The sequence below is a fragment of the Bidens hawaiensis genome, unplaced genomic scaffold, assembly GCF_021521415.1.
Source record: "Bidens hawaiensis isolate Kalapana, Puna unplaced genomic scaffold, B.hawaiensis_p1.1 tig00009774_1, whole genome shotgun sequence".
Classification (NCBI taxonomy): domain Eukaryota; kingdom Viridiplantae; phylum Streptophyta; class Magnoliopsida; order Asterales; family Asteraceae; genus Bidens; species Bidens hawaiensis.
Window position 1 is genome coordinate 22,493 of NW_027491730.1, and position 23,708 is coordinate 46,200.

General features: G+C 33.6%; 2 protein-coding genes across 2 annotated transcripts; one reads left to right on the top strand and one right to left on the bottom strand.

The window, feature by feature from the left end:
• Positions 1-632: 632 nt before the first annotated feature.
• Positions 633-6,494, top strand: LOC143533506 (uncharacterized). The gene is made up of 15 exons (XM_077028269.1): positions 633-804; positions 1,022-1,400; positions 1,820-2,289; positions 2,460-2,653; positions 3,498-3,659; positions 3,753-4,067; positions 4,160-4,318; positions 4,393-4,542; positions 4,657-4,860; positions 4,956-5,087; positions 5,251-5,424; positions 5,583-5,756; positions 5,901-6,092; positions 6,185-6,390; positions 6,457-6,494. The coding sequence occupies exons 2-15, from the start codon at positions 1,085-1,087 to the stop codon at positions 6,492-6,494; spliced, it is 2,886 nt and encodes a 961-aa protein (XP_076884384.1). The 5' UTR covers positions 633-804; positions 1,022-1,084.
• A 4,968-nt stretch (positions 6,495-11,462) lies between these two features.
• On the bottom strand, positions 11,463-12,569 carry LOC143533527 (zinc finger protein ZAT5-like; the record flags this gene model as incomplete). Its single annotated transcript, XM_077028285.1, has 1 exon — positions 11,463-12,569. A coding segment is annotated over one exon (975 nt), but the record flags the coding sequence as incomplete, so codon positions are not given.
• Between the last annotated feature and the right edge of the window lie 11,139 nt (positions 12,570-23,708).

The following is a 23,708-nucleotide window of genomic DNA, read 5'->3' on the forward strand; positions in this document are numbered from 1 at the left end:
AACTCGGTGGGTCACATCACTGTCTAATTCCCCATCGCTCTGTACAAATGATCCTAAATACTTGAACTTCGTTACCTGCGGGACCACCTGCCCTTCAATTGTGATGTGTGCGTCTTCACTGTCGTTTATCTCACCAAAATCACAGTGTAGGTACTCCGTCTTAGATCGGCTAATCTTTAAACCTTTTGTCTCTAAGGTTGTTCGCCACTCCTCAAGCCTCATGTTTAGATCTTGTTTTTTCTCAGCAAGTAACACAATATCGTCTGCTAACATCATGCACCACGGGAGAGTCCCCTGAATCGACTTTGACAACTCATCCAAGACTACTGCAAAAAGAAACGGGCTCAACGCTGACCCCTGGTGAAGACCTACCTCTACCGGAAAGAAAACAGTATCCCCCACTGACGCACGGACACTTGTTTCACTCCTGGTATACATATCCATATATTAATTAGTTTATTTTTTCCAAAGTTATAAACCCCTAAATCAAAGTCTTTTTGTTAAGATGAGCCTGATATCATACCGGTACCTGTCACAAAAATCTCAAAATTTTATAACAAAAATGCTGAAACAAAGTTAGGTAGACTTAAAAAGTTTCCATAGTCAGGTGTTTCTTCTCTTTAAAGTATATATAAACCCTAAATCGCAGTCAGGTGTTTCTTCTCTTCAAACTCAGTGTATAAACCCTAAATAGCAATCTGGTTCTGCCTGCCTGACGATTTCAAGCCTTGTGATTTGTGAAGATTCATTCAATCGATTTCAACAGCCATCAACTCTTCTACTTTACTATTCTATGCTATTCAGGTAACAATAAATCGATTTTAACAACCATTTTAGTTTTCCCCAAATATATTATTATATTATATTATAAATCCTTCGATTTAGGTTTCAAATTCAAAATCTCCCAAATTAATTATTATCATATTAAATTGTGTATGATGATGATGACGCTGATTAATCCGGTTTTCGGATATCCATATTTGAATTATAAATGTTAATTAATACCTACGTTTTGTTTCAGAAACCCTAGCTGCATTTGAATTTGAACAGGACATCTCTGTTTCCGGTTAAATCCGTTTTCAGAATGTCGTCCGATGAATCCGACTCGGACACCGACACTGAATTCCAACAAGACATGGAGGCTTTTAAAAGAGCTCTGCGTTGTGTCAATGGTGATAGTGAGCTCCCCAAATCACCTGTCGATACCGCGCCTGGTGACGATGACAATGACGACGATGACGATGATGATGATGACGACTTAGAGTTGCTGCATAGCCTTGAACAGTGTTTTTCTGTTCCCGCCAACAACGACAGTAGCTCTGTTCCATTAGAAGACACACTACCTTCCGATGATTTTGAAACTCTCCGTGCCATTCAAAGGCGCTTCGCGCAGTACGACGGTAAAAATTGCTTTCAGTTTTCTCACATTCGTTTTGTTTTAAACTAATCTCTTAAAAGATTGATAATATCAGGTGTGTTTTTTTAATCTTGCATTAATGTTAGTTTTTTAAAGTTTAATGAAACATATATGAATCTTGAATGTTGTTTAGTGATGAAGTATAGCGAAGGATAAACTTCACTAAATTATAACCATCATCATCATCGTACTCAGTATATCCCACCAATAGCAAAGCTATGGTAGGGTCTGAGGAGGGTAAATTATAACCAAGTTTCATAATTATTCAACTTAAGTTAAATTGGAAACATATAATCACTAAACAGTAACCAAGATTCATATATGTTTTATATACTTGTAGAAAGTGTTTCAAATCTTGTATTATGTTTAGCTTTATAACTTGTGCATTGATGTTTGAAGCAGATAGCATGAAAACCAGCACGGAGAGTTCTGCCAAGAGATCAGAGCAGGTTGGTGCACCTAATAACATAGACTTGGGAAAGGAATCTTCCCCTAATTTTTTTGTAACAAGAATTAATAACGGAAGAGGCTTTCCAGATTGTGTAGATGGAAGATCCACCAATCAGAATTTGGATATTGCAAATAATAATGCAAATGTCAGTGAACTTGATGGTGGTTTTCAACGATCTGGACGGGCATTTGTTGAGGCTATTAAGAAGAACAGAGTATGCCAGAAGTTACTGCGTGATAAGTTAGCTAAAATTCAAGCCAGAATGGAAGAGAATAGAAAATTAAGAGAACGTGTTAAGATAATGAAAGACTTTCAGACGGCTTGTAGAAAAAGAACAGGCAGAGCATTGTCTCAGAAAAAAGATGCTCGTATCCAGCTTATTTCGGTTCCTAAGAATAAGAAGAGAAACAATGATTCAAAGGTTAGTTTTCTTACCATTGAAAATCTTGATGATAATTTCTTTATGTTTATATCTATTAGGTTTCTAAAGTGCCCATTAACAGCATATGTCAGTGAACTTTATGTTATTGATATGTTATTAATCATTCTTGTTATATTTGTTATGTTTAATTATTACTTGTGGAATTGCAGATTAAGGAGAACAGCCAAGCGATTAATCAAGGTCCTGCTGAAAATTCCCATGTTGTACACTATAGAGATGCAGTGTCTAAGTATCCATTCTCTTTGACTAGAGAACCTTGGTCTAAAGAGGAGAAGAAAAACCTATTGAAGGGAATCAAACAACAATTTCAGAAAATGTTAATGGATAACATCAGTTTCCTTAGGTATGTTTTGCTCATACTATCATGTTATTACTTATGAGTAGTGTTCTTCATTATCATTTACGTGTTATAGATAGGAATTTTTTTATTTGGAAGATATAACCTATGAATAATGACTGAGTAATCTTCTCATGAGTGCGTCTTGCGACTTTGACTACCCAGATATTAATTGTGTTTCATGTTAATTTATCATGAAGTATTTATTTGATAGTTTTTATGAGAAGTCATGCGTTTGATTATTAAAACACATTTTTTAATCCTTTCGTCTATTTTTATGGAGTTAAATACTAAACTAACAGGCTGTCCTTGCGGAAGATTTCACCGGAACCATAGGCTGGTAAATACATAACTTATTCTTTCTGTTTTCTTTGATTCTTTCTAAATAACAAAGTCTCATAATTCTTCATTATCACAAAACAAGGGATACAATAAATGCTAATGCTACTTGTACCTAGGTAGTATTTAGATTCAGGTCTATTTGGTTATAAAGCTTCATAAGTTGTATCTAGAGTATTATTGTATTTGTTTATTTTATTATCATATTTTTTTAGAATTTTTTAAATTTAACAAATCAAACGTATCATCTACAAATGTATTTATTAGATTACCAACAAAAGGTGCCCTAGTGTATCGATCGTATGCATCTTTCTTTAAAAACACAAATGCACATTTAACCGCCAAAGATATCATCATATGTTATCAAAGTGTTCCTTATTGCTGGTTAATAATTCAAATTAAAAAGATAGTTTTGTGGTATTGTTGCTTTTCTGTTTCAATATCATCACATTCTTGGTTAATTCAAACTTGTATGAAATTGTGAAGAAAGTTTCTTACATATACATGACAGCGGTGAAGATGCAGATTATTCTAGTTATGTTAGCATGGTTGCGCAAATTAAAGATCATAAAATAACACGCGAAGATATCAAGTCATTTGTTAAAGATGTTAGATGGAATGAACTGGCTTCCATGTACTTCACAGGCCGATCTGGTCCTGAATGTGAATCAAGGTAACTGTTTTTCTTGCTTTTAGTTAATGCAAAACCAGTATTTGTTATGCATTGATTTATTATTTTTTTTATACTAATCATTAATTGATTCAGATGGAGGAACTGTGAGGACCCTTCAATTAATCACGGGCCGTGGACTGTAAATGAAGATAAGAAGCTGTTGCATATTGTTTCAAAGCGAGGGATTAGTAACTGGATTGAGATTGCTATGGAACTTAATACTAACAGGACACCTTTTCAGTGTTTGTCACGTTTTCAAAGGAGTCTAAACGCATCTATAATAAAAGCCGAGTGGACCTCATCTGAGGATAATGAACTCCGTAGGGCTGTAGCAGAGCATGGTGAGTCTAACTGGCAGAATGTTGCTTCTACACTCGATGGGCGCACGGGGACCCAGTGTTCTAATAGGTCAGTCAGCATTTCTAATATAATATTACTACTAATGAATTATGATTAGAGGTGACAACGTCATAGCTTAACTTGTTCTCTACTGTGTTTAGATGGAAGAAGACATTGAACCCTCTAAGGAAAAAAGTTGGGAAGTGGGCCCCAGACGAGGACAAGCGTCTGAAAATTGCTGTGAGGCTATTTGGGGGCAAAAACTATTATAAAATAGCCAAGTTTGTGCCTGGTCGGACACAAACACAATGTCGAGAAAGGTATTCGTTAAATTAAACTATAGTTTAGCATGTTTTTTCTAACGTAATACTAAACAAAATTTTGGTTGTGACAGATGGGTTAATTGTTTAGATCCTTGTCTTAATATGAAGGAGTGGACTGAAGAAGAGGATTTGAAATTGAAAAAAGCACTTGCGGAACATGAATATTGCTGGTCTAAGATAGCTGCTTGTGTTCCTCCACGCACTGATAGTCAATGTCGCAGGTACTATAACAACATCATTGAACGGGTCCATGTAATAGTCTCACTTATTTATGAAAATATAATTTCTAAATTTTTTTTACGTTTATGTATGTTAATTTCTTTTTGTATGAACAGGAGATGGAAGGTGCTGTTTCCAGAAGAAGTTCGTATGCTGAAAGTAGCCAGAACCATGAAAAAGGCTGCTTTGATATCCAATTTTGTAGACCGAGAAGGCGAGCGTCCTGATCTGACTATCAAAGATTTTGTCCCACTTTTGCAAATTGAGTCAGATCATAAAGACAATGAAGATGAAACAATCTCAAACAAGAAAAAGCAAAGGTATGTCTTTCAACTGCATGCTCTCATATACAGGTCGGGTATTATGTGTCATGTTTTTTTTGGGCAAACTGTCAAGCTAAGTTACTTATTTGCAGAACTGTTAAGAGATCTAGGAGGGCTAGAAAGGGCAGTTGTACTGATGAAGATGACGTGGCAGAGAATTATGATGATGTTGATGATGTAGGACCCACATCATTTGACGGGGACAATTTGGAGACTACAAAGAGGTATCATGCCATTTATATTTTCAGTTTTCTTGGACAAACTTTCGAGTTAATTTACTTATTTGTCTTTATATCATTATCACAAGTCTTTATATATATATATCGGTTCAAAAGTTTCTCCTTGTGGAAAATGTTGTTAATTATGTACGTTTTCTTCATATTGCAGAACTCTTCTTAAAAGGAGATCTAGGAGGGCTAAAAAGGTTACTTGTACCGGAAAGGAACTCAAGTTGATTGATGAAGACGACGACATGGCAGAGAATAATGGTCATGTTGATAACACAAACAATGATGTAGGACCCACATCATTTGATGGGGACAATTTGGAGACTACAAAGAGGTATCATGCCATTTATATTTTCAGTTTTCTTGGACAAACTTTCGAGCTAATTTAATTATTTGTCTTTATATCATTATCACACGTCTTTATATATATATCATTTCGAAAGTTTCTTCTAGTGGAAAATATTGTTGATTATTTGTGTTATCTTCATATAGCAGAACTGTTCTTAAAAGGAGATCTAGGAAGGCTAAAAAGGTTACTTCTACCGGAAAGGAACTCAAGTTGATTGATGAAGATGACGTGGCAGAGACTAATGGTCATGTTGAAAACACAAACAATGATGTAGGACCCACATCATTTGACGGGGATAATTCTAAGACTAAAAAGAGGTACAATATAACTAATATCATCCCATTTAATTCTAAGACTGTGTATGCGCTTATCTCTCTATGTATGTATGTATTGGCTCAAAAGATTCTACTTGTAGAAGTTATTGTTGATGAATGATGATGAACTATTTACTCGTGATGCAGAACTGTTCTTAAAAAGAGATCTAGTAGGGCTAAAAAGGTTACTCGTACTGTAAAGGTCCACAAGTCTAGCGATGAAGATGACGTGGCAGAAAGTAATGGTCATGTTGACATCACAAACAATGACGAACCCACATCCTTCGATGAGGCGGAGACTCAAAAGAAAACCACTGGGAAGCCTAAGGGAAATGAAAGGTATGATTTCAATAATTTGGTTAAAGCTATAAAATTTTGACTCCTTGTTTGTATTCTTGTGTAAATTTTTAACTTGTTTCGTTTACATGCAGGGGTGTTCCTAAAATTAGATCTAGGAGGGCTAGACAGGTCACTCATACTGAGAAAGTGTTGAGATTAATGGGTGCAGAGGACAATGACGGTGACAACAATAATAATGATAATGTTGAAGAAAACAGAACGCTTGACGGGGACGATGATTGTGAGATTGAGAGTAGAGCCACCGGGAAGCGGAAAAGGTATGGTTTCAGTTTTTTTGGTGTATTTATATGAATGAACAAATAAACGGTATAATTGTATAATACTTACGTTATGAATTTTGCAGAGATGATGACGAAGTTGAAAGAAGGGGAGGAGCAGTAGAACTTAAAGTGTATTTTAGAAGGAAGATTAGAAAGCCCAGGGACGATGAAACTTGTAATAGGAATATAGTTGTAGAAATGGAAGATGAAGAAACACTTGGTTGCATTTTGACCAAGTTAAAGAAACTTAAGAGAAAGAGGAATGAATGAATTTGGACTTGAGGTTTTTGGACAAGTTAAAACATAGCAGTTAGTTCTCTTAAGGGGATTCTAACACGTTTCGGTTGAACTACGATTTGGTCAAAAGAGGAAGAAAGATAAGGAAGTTGGTAATTTTGTATCACCTTCATATTATTGATTTTGATATATTTATTTATTCATGGTTAAACAAATTGATGTTTAACTAATATATGTAACTGCTAGGGCTAATACTTAATTGTTTTTAAGGAGCTAGAAACATGATACAGCAAGTAACCGTAATTTTTAAAAAACATGATACAAGCACCGTCCCTTTGGGCAACCACAACCCTCAGTTATATTATATCGGGAAGTGAAAATACAAAGCTTGCAAGCCTGCAAGGGGTGTTAATTCTTCTTTGGACAACTTTACACTTGGCAATCGGTTAACTCTACCCTTCACCTGAAAATCTTTACCGTCAATGGGACTTGACCAAAACCTGCTTTTAACATTTGTCGCATTAGTTTGACAAATAACGAACCATTTTAATCTTTTAGCCACTTCCACGCACCCGGGAGTGAGTCCAATTTAATCTATTAATACCTCAGCCTTTACAGGTTCCTACTCCAACTACAAAACTATTCGAAATTGGAAGTTGGAACCATATAGTGACAAGTGAGTGTGTGTGTTGCTGTAAACCCAATGGGCCAAGTTTCTATAACCCGAGTCCTTGAACTTGGGCTTTCGATTATACATGCGGAGACTTGTAGTCCGAATGGTTTTGTGTATTGTTATTTATGTAAAAATAAAAAAAAATGGTTTAATAGATTTTTATAGTTTTGGCTATTCAATATTTCATTAGTTTAATTTACTAGTATTTAAAAGTTTTAAAAGAATTCAAGTTTGCTGTAGTTTTATTTCAAATTATTTATTTTTTTGCTGAATCAGATTTCATCAACCCTAATTTAAACCATATCGGAGGCGAAAATTTCAATATTTTCAATTTGTTGAACAATTTGATGACATTCATCTATCTATGAATTAAATCACATGAGCAGTTTATGAAGATTTGAATTAGATTGGAATTGTTAATTTATGGATGATATGAGCAAATGAACGTGAACAAATCAATCACTTGATTTTGATTTAACAGTAAAAATTGATGAATATGATAAAAAAAACAGTTCGAATGGGTGAAAACCCCGCCGACCAATAAACCTGTGAATCAGATGAGCCAAGTTAAATGATTAGTCTGGTTTTAGAAAACAACGAATACCATAAGAAAAGGTTTTGAAGAGTATTCGAATTCGCAACTTTATGATTAAGCACATTCATCATTTTAGAAAGTTTTCATTATTAAAATACATCTGCCTAATTTATTGGAACCAAAATGGATGTAATTTATATAAATTTATTTATATTTCCATTCTCTTGTAATTACTCTATTTTAATATCACCAATGAAAGTAGTGGGGGTCTACTTTGTTAACACTCACAGAAAAGCTTGAATGTTGGTTTCATTATTGGCTACTAGTTAATTTAAGTTTTTTTAAATTGTTTTTTTGGACACTTCAGATGTTAAAGAGGCCAAGTAAATATGTACTTATAGCTCAATGATAGGACCAAGTTAAATAAACATTACTTCTTCAATTATATATCTATTGATTATTTTCATATTGTGTAAAATCATCATATGTCTTCATTACCATCAAACAAACCTTTTAAAATATCTAGTTTGACGTTGTAAGAATATTTTTATCATCTAATCATCTAAAGTTTGCAAATATCTATTCATTGTTGACAAAGATTTTTCTAAACCTTAGGTGAGAAGAACAAAAGTGTGTAAAGATCCTACGGAACAAGGGATTCCAAGCAATGCACAAACAAACGGATCACTTATAGCTACAAAAGGATGATATTATGTTAATCTTCACGGACAAGTGGATCCTTGCACAATGTTGGAATACAAGGCATCCGATGATAAATGAATATGTATAAGTAATGTCTCAAAACTTGATACGCAAGCAGTGTAAAACGTATGCTTTGACTAGTGTCACGTAACACCAATACTTTTTGACTAGTGTCACGTGACACCAACACTTTTTTTAATTTGTTATATATGGAGTTGTAAATCAATTATTGAAGCTGTAAATCTACCATTGGTTTATACTTGTTACAATGACAACTAATAAGAGAATTTTTCTTCAATGAAGCTTATGAATGTGATGATTTATGAATGATAGTTGCATATTTGTAGAAAAAACTTGTTTGTTATTGTGACTTTGACGGCGGTAGGGGCCACAAAAAGAAAGGCGCTAGCTCAATAGCGTTGAAGGGGCGAATGGGTAGCGAGAGTGGGGCATGATGGGTGGTGATACTGTGACTTCGACAAAAGATGTTTTTTACACGTACTGTGAATAGCGTCCACTACCGATGAACTTATTATTCCTTTTGTAGAGACGGAGTACTAATAAAAAAAAGTTGTATTGTATTGCTAAGTGGTGTGGTTCATTATTGATTTTTTTTTACATATATTCCCGATGCAATATTTTACTTGGTATAGTTTTAATTAATAACAATATTTTATATTTTTGTTATCCGTTAAATACTAAATCAATTAAATACCTCATAAAAAATAAATATCGTAACGAACCTTATTCAAATAAAATTTTTAATATCTAAAAATAGATTTTAACAACTTGTCAAGGTATTATATTTAAATTAAATTTTATATTTTCAATATTTATATATTTCGTTATTTTTAATAAATTCTGTTGTTACTTACTACACATAAAGTGTTGAGATGCCAACAGCAGCTGTCATGCTACCGCCCACCTTTATCATCAAGACTATCCTCACGTTAGTTTAATTACATAATCGCTATTAACGCCTCATTTTTGTTTAATTATATTATTTTTGTCATTACATATTTATTAGGTGTAGCAGCTATCTATAAAGCAATATTTTCGTAGTTGATTAAGCGTCTTATCGGTATGTAAATCGTACTGGTTTTAATAACCGGATAACATCATAATTAATAAATAGAAACAAATATATAACGATGGGTTGTACTGATATTAATAATTGGATAATGCAATAAATTATATATGATTAATTTTAAACAAAATATTAGTTTAAAACATATATGAAATTACTATATAAATTGACCTAGCTAAATTTCTGATGTTAATATAATAAAATATGAATATTAATAACTATATTTGTATAAATGTCAACTAAACACCATTTTATTAAAAAAAAGATAAAATAATGTATTTTAATACATGGATGGAGTTGGATGGAAATAGGAAAGGCATGCAGTTAGCCAACTCATCTTGATTTTACAACCATTTATTGATACCGACTGCTTCACCACTCACTCACTCACTCACTCACTCCATGTGTGTATTAAGAATGACACAAACCATGTGTTTATTTCCTTTTTATTATTAATTCTACACTCAAATAACAATCAATACCTACTTCTAATGGTACATTTTACACTTGCAAACACGTTAATATAACATCTACCAAAAACACAACAAAAGTAATAATTAACCACAACTTTCGGTTACAATGCCGGTAATGCCAAACCCTAGTCATACGCTTCTCATGTCATGTAGTACCTCTCTTTCTTTGTTTTAAACACACACAATACTCGTTTATTTTTCAATTAAATGTTTTATTTATAAAAGAATGAATAATAATGACAGCCTCAACTAGCTCACACCAAACTATCTTAAGCTTATCATGTGAGAGATAAATCGAGTTTAACATGCTTTCGATCAAACTAATCCTACAACGTATAGAGAAATATTTAATAAATCAATTCTTCCCTAACAGGATTGAAGATTGAACCTTAAGCTCCTCCTCAAAACATTGAATCTGTGTCACTTCTCAAATCCCTCATTTATGAAATCAACTCAACTATTCAAGACATGTGACATATGAAGTTCCTTATATCTTACTCCACTCGAGTAAAAATAAAGGCACAAAAAGATGAACGAAAACAAGAAATGGATTACTTTTCTTGTGATGACTAATGCATTTGTATTTCAAGTTTTTCAAATAAAACGAGAGTCGGAAAGGTATAGTGTAAGCAACCATATAACTATCACATGTATTATAGTTAAACAAAAAATACAAGTATTTATACAGTTCTCACAATTTCCTACCTTGGTCATGTATTGAGCCCTTGACACCGTTCAATATAAAAATAATCTTTAATGGAATCGTTAAAACCGTATAAACACAAAACGTATTGTTATATAATTAGCTGCACAATTGCTCTCTTTCTCCCTAATATTATACATACAAAACACTACGTACACGTGTTTATACGGTTCTTATAATTTTTACTTAAAACTGGTTTATGTATTAAACTAATTAACCTCGTATATAAAGGGTAAAGTTGTAAAAAAACTTGATTTATTATTTTATTATATTTTAATTAAGAAAATAAAATGAAAATAGGAAAAGGAAAATGAAAAAAGAAAGATGCCTATGTATTAGTCACACTATCACTCACTTTTCGTGAATGAAAGGCAAGGCAACCCATGAAATGCATCATATCAACTGTTTTAACACTAACCACTTACTCAAAGTATTTCACACTCACTACACTAGCTACCTTCACACTACTTCTATGTAACTCTAACTCTAACTCTAACTCTAACTCTAACTCAACTAACCCATCATTCCATCCAACTTCATTTCTAGTTACACTTACGTACACACAATATTATTCCATCTTATCTGACTTACTTACTTCACTTGATCATTACAATTAACATCCATTCATCCATAACAACAAGCTGTAGCCAATTTACATCTAAGAAACATTATAATTAAATAACAAGAATCGGTTTTGATTGATTAATTATCAATGAATAATAATTATTATAATTATAATAGTAAAAATAAAAATAGTAATAACAATTGATGAAGTAATATTTCACATTAATCTCAGGACCTGTTCAGGCTTTCAGTAATGGCAATCTACAAAAGCCGGAGCGGAAAACACCATACGCTGCTGCTGTGAACCGCTAGTGAATTGAAAGTGATCTTCAACCACCTCCGGTGGCGGAAAGTTAAGATCTAACGATAACATATTGCTCGCAGACTTTTCGGTTATTTGATCAGCAGTGCTGTCATCAGTAGTAGTAGTTGTTGAGATTCCGGTTGATCGGTTGCCGGTATGCGGAATTGGCCGGTGCTTTCTCATGTGTCCGCCGAGTGCTTGGCCGGATAAAAACTCCGATCCGCATATTGAACATTCATGAACTTTATTATTATTACCTCCTTTAGTGTTGTTGTTGTTGATCTTAATATTACATGGACCGTTTCGGACGTTATTAGTATTATTGATAATAATACTTGCCTTGTTTTCTTCGTCATCTTCAACGTCGTTATTATTTTCTTTAACAGGCTCCATCACTGGCGGTTGCGGTTGAGGTTGAATATTATTATTATTATTATTATTATGGTTAACCGAACTGGATATCTTTTCGTCCACGTTAACCTTAGGTTTCTTGTGACTGGCACGGTGTCCGCCTAACGCTTGAAACGACGGAAACGTACGGTTACACGTTTTACACTCGTAAGCGTATAAACCGGATTTAAAATCAACACCGTTAATCTCCGTCAACCTCCGGCTGTTAATAAGCTTCTCCGTCTTCTGACAAATCTGATCGGAATATTTATCTTCCGTCACCGGAGACACACTCCTTGCCAACATAATCAAACAATTGGCCATATCTTCATCTTCCTTCGTTGACACAGACTTCCGTTCATCACAACTACTATCAATGAAACAGTCATTGTCATCACCGCTGCCAGTGTTGCCAAAAGGCGAAGTCGGTCTGTTACGCTTGGTACGCTTTCCTTTGATGATTTGCCGAGCTATGTCTCGGCTCATGCCTTCAGTGAAATCAGCCATAAACTCCATTTTAATCAAGGAATTAAGGAGTGGATAATAATAATAATAATAATAATAATAATAATAATAATAATAATAATATTGGTGTGTGTGTGGAAAGTGGGTGAGAGTGAGGGGAAGAAAGAGAGAGAGTGGTGGGTTGAAGGAAAGAGTGAGGGGGGACTTGGTTTAATATATACATATAGTGAAAGGGTGAAAAGTGAAAAAGGAGTGGATAGGAAGAGAAGGGGGTAAAGTGTAACTATTTCTTCAAGTAGTTTGTTGCCAACAATCTTTTTTGCGTTTCTCTTCTTAAATAACTGCTTTTTAACAAGTTTTTTGTACGCGTGAATTTCACGCGCCTTTTAATGTTCTTCGCGTGCTATTCATCCAATCTTCAACCTCTTTTTTACTTTTTTTTTTTTAAATTTATTTTGTTGCAAGTTACAAGCATGTTTGTTTATTATTTTGGACTTCTATTAAACAAATATAAAAAATGTATATTAAGTGTAAATGAGTCTAGACGTTACAATCTCATTTGAGTTTAAACAACTTGAACAACTTCAGTCTAGTTGAGTTCATTTAATAAAGAAGTTACAACTCAACTTTTATATATCAAATTGAACATGTTTGGGATTTGGGAATATAAATAAGCTTATTAGTTTTATAAATTTTATTATTTATTTTATTAAGTTTTAATAACATATATTTATTAATATATTACCCAAATATAATTTTAAACTTCCAGTTCGATCATGAGGGCATCCGGGTTTTACCACCATTGAGCCTTCGGCGGGTGGGTTTTCTCCTGAACTGGAGATAACTTGGAGTCGCTTAAGAATTTCGTACGGCTGGGTTGGGTCATCTAGCGGTGGCATTTAGCCATTGGGTAACCCTATACGCAGTACCTAGTCATTCTACGTTTGTTGGTCGTTTAAAAATAATAAAATAAAAAAGAACTAATGAAATTGGATTAGACATGTCATTTTAGGTTTTTGAAAGTATTTTTCTTCAAACTTCGAGGACAGAGTTGATTAAGAGGACGTTCTTATATCTTTAAAAACCTTCATGACAGACAGGTGATGTTATTATATAATCACAAACACCCTTTAGGAAGATAAATCTCTCTTTAGACTTTAGAGTGTTTGGCAATTGGCTTAATTAGCTTTTTTTCTAAATAAACTCATACTAAAAAGTTTATTGAACGTGTGAGGTTAGGCATTTATGGTTAGAAAGAAGTTTTCTAAAGCATTTAAGACAGCTAATTAAAGTAGATTATGAGAAAACTATTAAGCTTGATAATTGATATACTAAATTGTTGAAAAACTATTGTTATGATAATTACTTATACTATTGTGTATTTCTTATATTATGTACTTTTATATTTTCGTTTACATGTTACAACTATTTGATCAAGGATAATGATAATTATTTTATTTTAAGTTTTGTGGGTTTTAAAATAAACCTAGTTGTATAAATTGAAACACACCATATAATTAAGAATTACAAATGTTAGACATAGACACTAGTGTAAAAATGAGAAAAAAAAAGTTAAAACTTTGAGAAACGTACTAATAATTTTAGCTTTTTCTATAAATGTATTATAAAAAATACGATATTTTCTATAATTATCCATCTGTTAGGGGCATATAAAGAAGTGCCCAAAGTATTTGATTCGCATCATCTAATCAAATAAGCATACCTCATTGTTTACTAAAAAAAACTCAAAAAGTTTGCTAAATTGGTAGGGGCACTTTTGGAGATGAAACCGCCAACCAATCACACACACAATCACTTATTCGTATTTTGGAGATTCGGGTCCTTGAAACCGATTTCGTTTGGAGATGTCCATCAATTTGCTAGGGGCACTTTTGGAGATACCGGAGATGAAAACGACGAGGAACCCGAAGGGTTTCCCTAATACCCTAACACACTAACACTCTGATATCACGACATAAGTAACCGAGCTCTCTCAAATTCTCTCTCTCATCATCGACAACAAATCTTGATCATAGTTCACCTTCTTTGTTCCCGTTTGACTACAACTCAACGTTAAATTCATCGATGTTATGCCATGATTTTTGCATCCTTCTTCTCTAATTTGGTAGCTCTTTTCTCTTTATTTTTATGTTTAGAAACCTTACTATTGATGCCACTCGAGTTCAAGCCCAAGCGCCATGATAATTCCAAGACAGAATAGCAACCTCGTTTGAATCTTGTTTGTTTTATCTTGATTGTTCACGATTAAACCCGTATTGTACCCCTAGTCAACATATGTGCTTTCAGAGCAAGCACTAAATTTGTTTTAAAGGAATCGTGTATTTGTGTTAAACATATGATTTCAGCAAATATGTTTCTACCCCTTCTTCAATATTTTATATCTTAACGTGTTCTCATAGTAGACTCTAAATTTTAAGAAAAACGTGTCGAACATTTAATCATAACAAATATGCTTCTATACCTTCTTATTGTTTTTTAAATTGAATATTTCATTTATAACCTGCAATGTAACTACCTTTCGTAGTGAATTTGTATTTCTTTATAATTATAAATGGCAACTAAAAAGAAATTAAGTAATTAGTATATTATCAAAAAGTAATTACAAGAGTGAATCACAATTGAAAAGTTGAATGCGTTGTAATAAATAGTATTTCAAAACTCAACGATACCGTTGTATAACGTTATATACATGGTTATATCCCCTACTATTTCATTGTTTTTTTAAAGCATAAAATTTGAAATTAAAAGACAATAATTCTTGACTTATCATATAGATTAATAATAATAATAATAATAATAATAATAATAATAATAATAATAATAATAATAATAATAATTGATAACAATAAGATTTATAGTTAGCTGAGGCTAAAAAAACTAGTTAAACCTTTTTTAACAAAATAAAAAGTTGGACTTATCAACTCAACTTTCAGTTATATTTAATTTACTATGAGTTATAGTCTTGGGTTCTTGACGTTGACGTGAATAGTGATTCTAAAACATGGCATTTCTTTAATATTTTAGGTTTCATCGCATGAAATACATTATATTGTGACAATATAACTATATTTCATTTACTAAGAATTAACTACTCAAAACGGTTATGAATAAGATTGTCTCAGAACATCAGTCGGCTTTCTTATCCGGGAGATATATTCTTGATGGCCCTTTGGTGGCTAATGAGGTTATTGCTTGGGCTAAGAAGAGGGAAAGAAGAATTTTTATGTTCAAGATTGACTTCGATAAAGCCTTTGATAATGTGAATTGGGAGTTCTTGTTGTCGGTTCTTTCTCAGATGGGTTTTCCTTCGGTTTGGTGCGATTGGATTAGTGGTATCTTGTTGGCGAGCAGATCGTCTGTTCTTGTTAATGGATCTCCTACATTCGAATTTGGATGTCATAAAGGCATTCGTCAAGGTGACCCGCTATCGCCTTTTCTTTTTATTATTCTGATGGAGGCTTTTTCAGGTATGTTGAAACAAGCCTGTGATATAGGTGCGTTTCATGGTATTACTCTTCCTAATGAAGGTCCTACTTTATCCCATCTTTTTATGCGGATGATGCTATGATTATGGGAGAGTGGTCTTCTTTTAATTTTGATAACTTGAAACGTATTCTTCGCATATTTTACTTGTGTTCGGGGCTAAAGATTAATCTCCATAAATCAGTGTTATTTGGAGTAGGTGTAGAAGATGGTGAGATCGATATCCAAGCCGGTTTCATGGGTTGTAAGCCGGGTAGAATCCCGTTTTCTTATCTAGGGATTATGGTAGGCACTAACATGAATAGGGTGGTTAATTGGGAACCGGTTGTGTCCAAGTTCAAGAAGAGGCTATCTAAATGGAAAGTTAATTCGTTATCTATGGCTGGTCGGTTAACCCTTATTAAATCGGTGCTGGATAGTCTTCCCACTTATTATTTTTCGCTTTTTAAGGCACCCAAGAAGGTTACCAATGATTTAGAAGCTTTGATGAGAAGGTTCTTATGGGGTGGTTCGGATGAAGTGAGGAAGATGTCATGGGTGGCTTGGGAGGTAGTCACCAAACCTATAAAAGAAGGGGGTTTAGGTATAGCTCGTTTAGAGGTTAATAATCAAGCGCTGATTACTAAATGGCTTGGGAGATTTCTAAATGATCAGCACGCGATGTGGAGAAGAGTAGTGTTGTCTATTCACGGGTCCTCGCGCTGTTGGGGGCTTGCTCCGGTTAATAATGGAGTTCCCGGGGTTTGGAAGAATTGTGTTATGTTCTGGAACAAATTTAAGGTTGATGGTGTGGGTTTTAATAGAGTGATCCGGGCCACAGTTGGGAATGGTCGCCAAGTTCGGTTTTGGACGGATTTGTGGTTGGGTTCGGCGCCGGTTATGGACAAGTATCCGTCCTTATATGCGGTAGAAAAACATAAAAATGTCTTGTTAGCTGATCGGTTGGTGGTCACTGGATCTTCTAGTCGCATTGTGTGGGATTGGCTTAGAGCTCCTTGCTCCCAACAGGAGGTGTTCGAGAAGCAGGAGTTGGAAGATCTCCTTCAAGAGGTGGTGATGGTTGACCGTGAAGATTCATGGTCTTGGGCGGTTGGTAGCTGCAAAGAGTTCGAGGTTTCGGCGATTAAAAGATGGATGGTGCGGTCCGTTGAGGATGCTGGGAGTTCCAGTTTACAATGGAGCTATTGGGTCCCGAAAAAATGTAATATTTTTATGTGGAGGGCCGTTCTGGATAGCCTTCCAACCAAGCAGGCTTTAGCTAGACGTCATTTGTATTGTGATGATCATAGTTGCGCTTTATGTGAAAGTAATGAGGAATCGCTCGAGCACTTGTTAACCGGGTGTTTCATTTCTATGGCCGTTTGGAATGCGATTGGTTCATGGTGCAACATCCCTAGATCTTTTGTTTTTCATGTCAATGATTTGGTGGAAGTGCATAAGGTTTGTGGTGCGACGGGGAATAAAAGATTGATTATTCATGGAATTGTCATCATTACTTGTTGGAGGATTTGGCGGGCTAGGAATGAAAAGATTTTTTCGGGCAAGAACACTAAGGTGGCAGAAATGGTTGCGGATATAAAATCTTTGGGTTTTCTTTGGTACAAAAATAGATCTAAGATAGGGGTAGTGGATTGGAAAAGTTGGTGTTCATTTGATGTAACGTGATCGTTGGTTTTGGTTTTTGGATTTCAGCGTCTTTCTCCGTCTTGGTGATAGTCGTTGGTTGTGTCTGTTTTTAATGAAAGTCAATTTTCAAAAAAAAAACTAATAATATGTATGGAAATGAAGTGAGATTTGAATAAACATATTACTTATTAGTAAATAAAAGCTTTAATAGTTGATTAAGAAAATGCAAGTTAAAGTATGCTGTCCCTCATTCACTCCATGTCGTCTTCACGTTAAAGGAAAGTACTTCTCCCTCATCCGTCTATTCTTCTTCTTTGCTTTTTGCTAGATTTATCCCTAAAAACAATATAATAAACTTACATTTTTAATATGATCATTTTTTCAATTATCAGGTTTATTATTATAATTAGTAAAAGATTACAACAACTTTGGGTGGTTTGGTGTACATAACTAACTCATAAACTAGAAAAATTCATCAATTTGAATATTTTATCTCTTTAACCTAATTATTCGATGATTATAGTAGTTACATAGATGTTTTATCTTTACCATACATCCATAGATATTTACCACTATATGTAATACGTATCATAATTAATACTAGCCCACTAGATAAAAATCTCACGGGATATGTGTTGTCATAACATTTGTAGTGCCCTACTTACAACCAACATAATATTGTGTGGTTTGGCTTTTGAAACATGGCTTTCTAAAAAAACAAAAAAAAAACAAAAAAAATACTCATCTTGGCACTTCTCTTAGTTAAACGGTTTAACTATATTATGTGCTAATGGATCCGGGGTAGTAATTGTGACCCCCTAAAATGTATATATAGTGGAGACTAGAGATAAGGCCAAAGGTTTTTGCCATGCTCGGAATTTGAATATCACCTTGGAAAACTTGGGTTTTCAAAGAAAGAGTTTTATTTAATCTGATGACTTTAGTAATAACAACTGCATTCAATAAATTTTAGGGGTGTGCTCCCTACTTCCTTCCCACTTTCCTTCAGTTCTGTTAATTCGGTTTTCTACTCACCTTGTAACCATTATTTATATGAATTAAGATAAATTTATGTAACAAATTAATACCAACAGTATTCACTATATTATTTTAAGTGAAACCTTATATGAATTAAGAACATTTTAATACTTTTTTCTATATTTTAAAGCATATATACTTAATAATTTGGACTTTTTATTTCATTTTAAGGTTATAATATATGATGATGTTAGATAGAAGGAAGGTGGGAAGAGAGTAGGGAGTAAGTGTGAAGTTGGGGGTGGGGAGGGGATGCTTAATGAGTTAGTTATGTTATGGGTGGTATAGACTGTGTCCACCATTACAATAATACATTTTACAGGTAACATTGTCACCATTCTATTGCGATCACGTTTCCACTCTCTTCCTTGCATATACTCTTCTTTATACTTCAAATATATATTATAACTTTTTTTTCTAAAAACTTTACTCCAATATTAAAATTACTTTATGGCCATCTAATTATGTACCGGTCATTGTTTATAACAAATCCAATTGATTACATAGTGGATTATTATAAAATATGATATTGGGTTCATCTAAGAATTGACGGGCTTGTATTTGAACAACTTGATAGAAGCAAATGAGCTCAAAATTACTCAATCTAGAATGGACATAACACTTGATCCGTAGTTGGTTTGACACCAAAGGGCTGATAGTCTAGCAGTATCAAGGTGTGTATTCAGGGCCGTCTCCAAGGATTTATATACCTCGGCCGAACCGAAATAAAAAGGCTCATGTCTTAACAACGAACTATATAAGCTAATTTTTTTAAATGACGCTAAATGTTATAGCAATAAACATAGAATAATATATTATTAAAACCAAATACCGTAATAACTAATGATTTGTGAAACTCTACTAACATTGGATAAAAAAATAGATTTGTCCTTGGTGGCTCGCAGTGGCGTAGTTTAGTTGGGGCCAGGGGTGGCCTTGGCCCTCTGTTTTTTCGCTCGGTGGTGTAAATCTATATTTTTTCGTCGAAAAACTTTATACATAGTGTAAATTTACCCATTTTTGACCGAAATTTTGAGCCCGACCCCCTCCGTTTTTTGCTAGGTAGTGTAACTTTATCCTTTTTCGTCCTAAACTTTTTATACATAGTGTAAATTTACCTATTTCCGGCCAAAATTTTGAGCCTGGACTCTCCGTTTTTTCGCTCGGTTGCATAAATGTATCCTTTTTCAGCCAAAAATTTGTATACATAGTGTAAATTTACCCGTTTCCAAACAAAATTTTGAGCTCTCTCCCCCTCTAGCTACTTTTTTTTAATACATATTAAGTTCGGCCCCATCGACGTGTATATTCAAGCTTCGACATTGGTGGCTGGCTTGGTCAACCGCATAAGAGCCTGGTGGTCAACAATGAACCAATAGTGGTGGTCGGCTGGGTTAGTCATTGTTCAGGTTTTGTTCAACATTCGCAAAGAATGAAGCAAACAAAACAGGAATTTCAATCAACAACTATTTCTTTTATTTTGCATTGGGAGTTTATTTTTTTTTAGTTGTTAGTTTTAGTTTGGGCCTAATAATTTAAACTTGATTAAATGGATTATTAATAAAAAAGAATTTTGGACCCAGTAATTATAAGATGGTAAAGATCAAATTATATTTGTAAGTTTTATATTTTTAAATGTATATATAAAAAATATAGATACACAAAATTTTGGCCCCCAAAAATTACGTGCCTCTGCCGACAGTCCGACCAGCACTACCCTCCAGCCGGCCCCCCTGTGTGTATTCAGATGTCTCTATCAAGTGTGAAGGTATAAGTTAGCCGGTCTAAAAGAAAAACTCGTTTGCTTGATTTGGGACCCAAATTCTCTTATCTAATTTCAATTATAACATGAATCGAGGATGGTTCTGATTTACATGCTTATTTAACTATTTAATTTTAGTTTTCTTTGGTCAATATTTGTTTTCTAAAGATTAACACCAACCAAATTACAACTTTCTTATAAATTAATGCTTGAAAAACACACACACACGGAGTTATTATTTACGTTTTTATTAAAGACTTATCTTTAATATCTTTTGCATCCATCTATGTCAAAATAATTAGAAAAAACACTTTATTTTCTCATCTCATCTAATTGTTACTTTTTAATGAAGCATTTTTAAAATCTTGGTACAATTTTTTGAATATAAAACATAACATTTAAATTTAATCACAAGAACACTCACATGCAATTGCAAAGATCAAAAACAATTTGTTTGGGCCGGTGAGATAAAGAAAAAAGGGATATTCAAGTAGATTAATTATGTAATTACATCATATAATAATTATGTAATTACTCTATGATGTAATTACATAATTACTCTACTTGTATATATATTTACCATACTTGATTCTTACAATTAACACGCTAATTTCATTTGTATTTGATCCAAGTCTATGATATATATGGGGTGGATTCTGTAGCAATGGTAAAATTGTTATCATGTGACCTTAATGTTACAGGCCCGAGTGATTGAATAATTGTTTGTATTTGTTGAGGTGGGAAGTGTTAAACAAGTGGAATCCATCGAGGTTAACGAGCTAACTAAACTATTAAGCAACATTCTTTTCTTCATTTTTACTCTTTAGTTCCTCTTTGCTTACTTTAATACACATATAGCCCCTTAACTTTTCAGCATCGTTGATTTGGCACTTATATTTTAAAGTTTAGTTGAAGTGACTACTTGATTTGAAGAGTAACCGTAAACGTTTAAGATTAATTATCTCCTAATTAGACCATAACTTGATCAATATGTTTTATTTTGGATTTTATTTTAATTGCTCTTGTAATATACTTGATAATAGTTGATATTAGAATATATATATTTCATCCTTGAAAACATTTTAAATTTTAGGTATGTTGATTAAAGGTGACAAAAGTCCATTGATCAGACGTGTTGCATAAGGTGGTTTTTTTGTTTTGTTTTTTTAAAGTTTGTAAACAATATGGAAAATATTACTTTACTCGAAAAGGGAAATTCAACTATATGAAATTATTTGTTGTCTTTTTCTAATTTTGCTACTAGTTCATATATTACATAAGATGGTCTAGTTTATGAATTGACTTCCTCACATGCTATGGTTGTATCAGTTGCAAAATGGCGATAACTTACGGTATATTTTTAGAACAACGGCTAGCACATTCATCTCTAATTTGACTCCAATGTTCATAGCAGGACTCGGACTTTTGACCTTTACAAATGGGATCAATACCAATTAACACACTAAGATACTATTGGAATAAATGTCCTTTTAAATTAGATAATTAAGTATTAACTAATAATTTAATGAATGTAAGTATAAAATGTTAGTAAAATCCGTGTTTAAAATACATAATTTCTTTATATTTTTATTTCTTAAAGTAGTTTGATAAAATAAAGATCTTGGGGATTGAGATAAAACGTGAGTGTATACTTACTTTTTTTCCGAACTGTAAAATTTTATAAGAAAAACGGCGACAGAACACCAAACACACGACACCCTCCATAACCCGAAGGAGCGCCACCAATACCTACCGATTACTTGAAAGAAAAATTACACAAATTTCCCCAATCAATAGATTGCCTTTTAGTTCTGTGAGTATGTGACTATATCAAAGAAACCAAACACTTTGATTTTCCCGATAATTTCTTCGATCTTGACTTCCTTTCATCCGAAAACTTCTTCAGTTTTCACTTTCTATATGCTCCAACACGTTATGATTACAAGACCATAGAACACCTCCTTATCTTTATCCATTAACCACAGCTGATTATAAACTTCCAGAATATCTCTAGGGATGGCAACGAGCCGGGTTCAGGTCCTGGTAGTGGTAATCTCATGTCCACACCCATCTGTAAAGTTGTGCCCCATGCCCATTACCCGTAGGGTATTTGCCGGGTATCAGGCATACCCGCGGTATCAGGTATACCCGTTGGGACTTTCAAATACATTTTTTATCATTATAATTCTTTTATACCTTTTATTCATACAACAATTTCAGGTAATCGGGTTAGGTATCATCTAATCCAATACCCTGCCCATACCCATGAAATATTTTAAATCCTAATCTCATACCTGGTACATACCCATCGGGTTTCGGGTATACCCGTCCCATTTGTTTCGGTATACCTGTTGGGCTCAGGCTTTTTTGTCATCCTTAAATCTCTCTCACCAAGGGCACATAAATCGGCTAAACTTTGCACTAGGGGATAAGATGATCCCACGCAACTGTCGCCATCGAACAAACCGTAAAGACATGCTCAGCCGTTTTCGATCCCGAGCCACAAAGAAGAAAGATCCGATTAGGTCCCTGAACCTTTCTTTTGTCAAAAGCTTCCCACGTTGGGATCTGATTCATTTTCGCATGCCAAACATAGATATTACATTTATCCTGTATCCACCTGCTTCATTTTAAAATATAGCTGTTATAATTTTCCCTATCTTTAATTATAATTCGTTTAACCGAATTTACAAAGAATACCTCTGTGGAGTGTATACTTATTTATTTGTTGTGTATATATTATTGTGGTGATAGGAAAATAATAAAGGTTCATTTTTGAGGTGACAAAATTAAATGAGCCAGTTAGGTAAGTTTGGGTTGTAAGAGCGCTAGTCAAGTGTAGCATAAACAAGTGATTTGATGGTTAAACTAACAAAATGATAAGTGTTTTAATTTAAAATTTCTATGATCAAGTTTAAGTATTTTTATGAATGAAATTTTAAACCATACTTATTTACAAATAAAGATGGTAAATAAAGGTTTAATAATGTAAGTGGAACACAAAAAACTATAAAGGAAAATACCTCTTATAGAATATGGGTATGGTTTTGTTACCTTATATCTTCTTGAAGAACTACTTCTCACCAAAACATCACCTAGCATAGGGGAGGGTTATAAGATGCCCTTGTAAAAAAATCTAAACACTTTTTCTCAAGTTGTGTTATAACAGTGAAACTTAGAGCATTTATATCGGAGCATCCATCTCTATATCTATAGTTAAATAAAAGCATGTTACTCCATCTATAGTTAAATAAAAGCATGTTATTCCTCTT

Excerpts from the sequence above, each read along its gene's own strand:
- LOC143533506 (XM_077028269.1), top strand. The coding sequence starts at position 1,085 with ATGTCGTCCGATGAATCCGACTCGGACACCGACACTGAATTCCAACAA. Across the intron at positions 2,290-2,459 it reads AGAGAAACAATGATTCAAAG|ATTAAGGAGAACAGCCAAGC; the intron begins GTTAGTTTTCTT and ends GTGGAATTGCAG. Across the intron at positions 4,861-4,955 it reads TCAAACAAGAAAAAGCAAAG|AACTGTTAAGAGATCTAGGA; the intron begins GTATGTCTTTCA and ends ACTTATTTGCAG.